At 51.8% G+C, this 6,097-nt stretch overlaps 1 protein-coding gene across 1 annotated transcript; it reads left to right on the top strand.

The window, feature by feature from the left end:
• Positions 1–1,449: 1,449 nt before the first annotated feature.
• Positions 1,450–2,705, top strand: LOC116969828 (lysophosphatidic acid receptor 5-like). The gene has a single exon (XM_033016610.1). It carries the CDS (start codon positions 1,578–1,580, stop codon positions 2,703–2,705), a length of 1,128 nt encoding a protein of 375 aa, XP_032872501.1. The 5' UTR covers positions 1,450–1,577.
• Positions 2,706–6,097: the final 3,392 nt, after the last annotated feature.

The following is a 6,097-nucleotide window of genomic DNA, read 5'->3' as shown; positions in this document are numbered from 1 at the left end:
ATCTCAACATGGATTTGTGCCTGGAAGGTCATGTTTTAACTAATCTTCTTGAATTTTTGAAGATGTTACTCGGGAAATTGATGAGGGTAAAGCAGTGGATGTTGTGTATATGGACTTCAGTAAGGCCTTTGACAAGGTTCCTCATGGAAGGTTGGTTAAGAAGGTTCAATGGTTGGGTATTAATGGTGGAGTAGCAAGATGGATTCAACAGTGGCTGAATGGGAGATGCCAGAGAGTAATGGTGGATGGTTGTTTGTCAGGTTGGAGGCCAGTGACGAGTGGGGTGCCACAGGGATCTGTGTTGGGTCCACTGTTGTTTGTCATGTACATCAATGATCTGGACGATGGTGTGGTAAATTGGATTAGTAAGTATGCAGATGATACTAAGATAGGTGGGGTTGCGGGTAATGAAGAAGAGTTTCAAAGTCTACAGAGAGATTTATGCCAGTTGGAAGAGTGGGCTGAAAGATGGCAGATGGAGTTTAATGCTGATAAGTGTGAGTGCTACATCTTGGCAGGACAAATCAAAATAGGACGTACATGGTAATGGTAGGGAATTGAAGAATGTAGGTGAACAGAGGGATCTGGGAATAACTGTGCACAGTTCCCTGAAAGTGGAATCTCATGTAGATAGGGTGGTAAAGAAAGCTTTTGGTGTGCTGGCCTTTATAAATCAGAGCATTGAGTATAGAAGTTGGGATGTAATGTTAAAATTGTACAAGGCATTGGTGAGGCCAATTCTGGAGTATGGTGTACAATTTTGGTCGCCTAATTATAGGAAGGATGTCAACAAAATAGAGAGAGTACAGAGGAGATTTACTAGAATGTTGCCTGGGTTTCAGCAACTAAGTTACAGAGAAAGGTTGAACAAGTTAGGGCTTTATTCTTTGGAGCGCAGAAGGTTAAGGGGGGACTTGATAGAGGTTTTTAAAATGATGAGAGGGATAGACAGAGTTGACGTGGAAAAGCTTTTCCCACTGAGAGTAGGGAAGATTCAAACAAGGGGACATGACTTGAGAATTAAGGGACTGAAGTTTAGGGGTAACATGAGGGGGAACTTCTTTACGCAGAGAGTGGTAGCTGTGTGGAATGAGCTTCCAGTGAAGGTGGTGGAGGCAGGTTCGTTTTTATCATTTAAAAATAAATTGGATAGTTATATGGATGGGAAAGGAATGGAGGGTTATGGTCTGAGCGCAGGTATATGGGACTAGGGGAGACTATGTGTTCGGCACGGACTAGAGGGGTCGAGATGGCCTGTTTCCGTGCTGTAATTGTTATATGGTTATATGGTTATCTCCTCCTCTCCTCCCATCTCCTCTCCTATCTCCTCCCCCATCTCCCCTCCCCTCTTCTCATCTCTCTAATGTCCTCTCCCCTCCCATCTCCTCCTCTCCTCCCATCTCCTCTCTTCCCCCATCTCTTCCCCTCTCCCCTCCTCCCACCTCCTCTCCTATCTCCTCCCCCATCTCCTCTCCTCATCTTCTCATCTCTCCACCAGCTCCAGGAAGGACCATCAGTCTCCCCCGTCCCTGGACTTGCTGGTTGGAGGAGGAGGAGGAGGAGGAGGAGGGGGGGAGATGGGGAGAGACAATGATTCGGAGTCGCTGCCCTTGTGCAGTGACCACGACAAGATGCACCACCTGCAGTTGGCCTGTCACTCTGTGGTCCTGGCCCTGGGTTTGCCCCTCAACGCCATTGCCCTGTGGTTCTTCCTGCGTGTTGTCCGGCTGCGGACCGTGGTGGCCGTGTACATGGCCAACCTGGCGGCCTGCGATCTCTTCTTCACCCTGGCCCTGCCTCTACGCCTCTACTACTACGCCAACCACCGGTGGGACTTGGGCAACGTCCCCTGCCAACTGGCTGGGTCCCTCTTCCAGCTCAACATGTACGGGAGTTGCCTCTTCTTGGCGGCCATCAGCGTCGACCGCTTCCTGGCTCTAGCTCATCCCCTCAGCTCCCGGGCCTTCCGATGCCCGCGGGTGGCGTGGAGCGTGTGCGGGGCAGTCTGGGCCCTCATCGTCCTGGGATCGGTCCCCGTAGCTCTGGCCCACGACACCAGCCGCTGCCTGCTGGCCACCAACGGCAGTCGGGTGGTGGAAATCCGCTGCTTCGAGAGCTTCTCCGGCGAGGCCTGGAAGAGGGAACTCTTGCCCCTGGTGGGGCTGGCCGAGACTCTGGGCTTCCTGCTGCCGCTGTCCACCGTGCTGGTCTGTTCGGTCAAGATCCTGGCGGCGTTGGCCAGGGTGGACGGCCGGGCCGAGAGGTCGGGGGGCAGGAGGAGGAGGAGGAAGACCATCTTCCTCCTGATGGTTAACGCACTGATTTTCGTGGCCTGCTTCGTCCCCTACAATGTGGCGCTCGGAGTCTACGCCCTGTCCCGCTCGGACGTGGCACCCCTCAGCACGCATTCGCAGAAGGAGCTACGCCTAGCGCTCCAGCTCACCATCCTCCTCTCCGGGACAAACTGTTGCCTGGACCCCCTGGTCTACTACTTCAGCACCGAGGGGTTCCGCACCACACTGAGAGCCGGGACTTCCGCGTGGAGCCGGGGCAAGTCCGAGCCGCTGAAGGGGAAGGAGGAGAGGGGGCGGACGCAGTGGGGAGCGAGGAGGGCGAGGTGCGGGCAGGAGAGGCGAGAGGTGGCCCGGATGGAACTTGCGCAACTAACCAACGATGAGCGCGTGTCACCGCTCACTGGAGTTTAGAAGGATGAAGGGTCCCCTCATTGAAACTTCACCGAACAGTGAAAGGGTGTTTCCACTAGTGGGAGAGTCCAGGACCAGAGGGCACAGCCTCAGAATTAAAGGACATAGAAACATAGACAATTTGTGCAGGAGTAGAGGCCATTCGGCCCTTCGAGCCTGCACCATTCGCCATTCAATATGATCATGGCTGATCATCCAACTCAGTATCCTGTACCTGCCTTCTCTCCATACCCCCTGATCCCTTTAGCCACAAGGGCCACATCTAACTCCCTCTTAAATATAGCCAATGAACTGTGGCCTCAACTACCTTCCACAATGATGCTGCTGGCCTTGTCGAGGCAGCGTGAGGTGTAGATGGAGGCGATGGATGCAAGGGAGGTTGGTTTGTGTGATGAGTTTCACAATTCTCTGCCATTTCTCGTGGTCTTGGATGGAGCTCTTTCCCAAAAGGAGGGACCAGGGTAGGGTCTTGTGTGGGCCAGCACAGAGGAGGTGGGCCGAAGGGCCTCTCTCAGCGCTGGGTCAGTGAGGAGGGAGGGATGATTCAGTGCAGAAATTTCACAGCCTCAGGGAAAGGTCAGTAAGATTCTCAGGGAGTCAGTCGCCCGGGTCAGGGAGACAGTGTCGGTAACCTGATGCCCAGACTTGCCTTGTCCCGGCTATTACTGTCCAAGCTGCTGGAATAGACTGGGGAGGGGGCCAGAGACACAGCAGGGGGGAGATGTCCCCTTTTAACCCCCAACTCCCTCCCTCTGGAACCATTTGACTGGGCCTGTACTGGCTGGGGTTTAGAAGGATGAGGGGGGTCCTCATTGAAACGTCACCGAACAGTGAAAGGCCTGGATAGAGTGGATGTGGAGAGGAAGTTTAGTGCATCTAACTCCCTCTTAAATATAGCTAATGAACTGTGGCCTCAACTACCTTCTGTGGCAGAGAATTCCACAGATTCACCACTCTCTGTGTGTGAAAAAAAATGTTTTTCTCATCTCGGTCCTAAAAGATTTCCCCCTTATCCTTAAACTGTGGCCCCTTGTTCTGGACTTCCCCAACATCGGGAACAATCTTCCTGTCCAACCCCTTAAGAATTTTGTCAGTTTCTATAAGATCCCCCCTCAATCTTCTAAATTCTAGATTCTAGGTCATGTAGGTCGATTGGCTGGGTTATAAATGTAAATTGTCCCTAGTGCGTGTAGGGAGAGTGTTAATTTGCGGGGATCGCTGGACCCGGATGGGCCGAAGGGCCTGTTTCTGCACTAAACACGAACACAAAATGCTGGAGTAACTCAGCAGGAAGGGCAGCATCTCTGGGGAGAAGGAATGGGTGACGTTTCGGGTCGAGACCCTTCTTCAGACCCTGTTCCTTCTCTCCAGTGAAGCTGCCTGTCCCGCTGAGCTAAGGTCAAAAGTCATAGGAGCAGAATTAGGCCATTCGGCCCATCCAGTCTACTCTGCCATTCAATCATGGCTGATCTATCTCTCCCTCCTAACTCCATTCTCCTGCCTTCTCCTCATAACCCCTAACACCCTCTATCTATCTCTGCCTTAAATATATCCACTGACTTATAATAATACAACAGGTGCAGGAGTAGAGGCCATTCAGCCCTTCGATCCAGCACCGCCATTCAATGTGATCACGGCTGATCATCCCCAATCAGTACCCCGTTCCTGCCTTCTCCCCATATCCCCTGACTCCACTATCTATAAGAGTCCTATCTAACTATCTCTTGAAAGCATCAAGGACTTGTGGCCTCCACCGCCGTCTGTGGCAACGAATCCCACAGATTCACCACCCTCTGGCTAAAGAAATTCCTCCTCATCTCCTTCCTAAAGGAACGTCCTTTAATTCTGAGGCTGTGCCCTCTGGTCCTAGACTCTCCCACACTAGTGGAAACATCCTCTCCACATCCACTCTATCCGGGCCTTTCACTATTCTGTACATTTCAATGAGGTCCCCCCTCATTCTTCTAAACTCCAGCCAGTACAGGCCCAGCGTCGACAAGCACTGGAGAGAACGAATGGGTGAGGTTCCGGGTCTGAAGAAGGGTCTCGACCCGAAACGTCGCCCATTCCTTCTCCTCCAGAGATGCTGCCTGTCCCGCTGAGCATGTTGTGTCTATACCAGCATCTGCAGTTCCTTCTTACACTTTTTCCCCCGGTGTACCTCTGAACTAAACTAACAATCTTGTGGGATAGATCCCGGAGTCTGGGATATTCTGCAGAGGAGAGAGAGATAGATATAGCTGTTTGGGGCTAACGGAATCAAGGGATATGGGGAGAAGGCAGGAACGGGGTACTGATTGTGGATAATCAGCCACGATCACAGTGAATGGCGGTGCTGGCTGGAAGGGCCGAATGGCCTCTACTCCTGCACCATTTTTTCTATGTTTCTCTGAGAGAGTGTAAGGGCTTTGATGGAGAGAGGGACTTAGTAAAGGGGGAAAGATTATCTTTCCAACAACAGCTGTGGCGTGAGGCATCTCTGATCTCATTCTGTATCCATCCCTGCCCCACCACTCGAATAAAACCCAGCCCCCCCCCCCACCCCAACCCCACCTATAAATATCCAGCCTTCCCGCAGAGTGGCTGGTGACACAGACTCCCCACGGCCAAAACCAGGCTCATTCCCGGGATGGCAGCACTGACATATGATGAAAGAATCGGTCGACTGGGCTTGCATTGCGCTCAGTGGGCTGAAGGGCCTGTTTCCGCGCTGTATCTCTAAACTAAACGAGTGTATGGGGTGATCGCAGGTCGGCATGGACTCGAATATCAATTCATAGCAGAAGGATTTGAGTCTAGGAGCAGGGAGGTTCTACTGCAGTTGTACAGGGTCTTGGTGAGACCACACCTGGAGTATTGTGTACAGTTTTGGTCTCCTAATCTGAGGAAAGACATTCTTGCCATAGAGGATTTGAGTATAGGAGCAGGGAGGTTCTACTGCAGTTGTACAGGGTCTTGGTGAGACCACACCTGGAGTATTGTGTACAGTTTTGGTCTCCTAATCTGAGGAAGGACATTCTTGCCATAGAGGATTTGAGTCTAGGAGCAGGGAGGTTCTACTGCAGTTGTACAGGGTCTTGGTGAGACCACACCTGGAGTATTGCGTACAGTTTTGGTCTCCTAATCTGAGGAAAGACATTCTCGCCATAGAGGGAGTACAGAGAAGGTTCACCAGACTGATCTCTGGGATGGCAGGACTTTCATATGAAGAAAGACTGGATAGACTCGGCTTGTACTCGCTGGAATTTAGAAGATTGAGGGGGGATCTTATAGAAACTTACAAAATTCTTAAGGGGTTGGACAGGCTGGATGCAGGAAGATTGTTCCCGATGTTGGGGAAGTCCAGAACAAGGGGCCACACACACAGTTTAAGGATAAGGGGGAAATCTTTT

Source organism: Amblyraja radiata, unplaced genomic scaffold, assembly GCF_010909765.2.
Source record: "Amblyraja radiata isolate CabotCenter1 unplaced genomic scaffold, sAmbRad1.1.pri scaffold_1301_ctg1, whole genome shotgun sequence".
Taxonomy (NCBI): Eukaryota; Metazoa; Chordata; class Chondrichthyes; order Rajiformes; family Rajidae; genus Amblyraja; species Amblyraja radiata.
The sequence above is the reverse complement of the archived record's forward strand: the minus strand, read 5'-3'. Positions and strand labels throughout refer to the sequence as shown.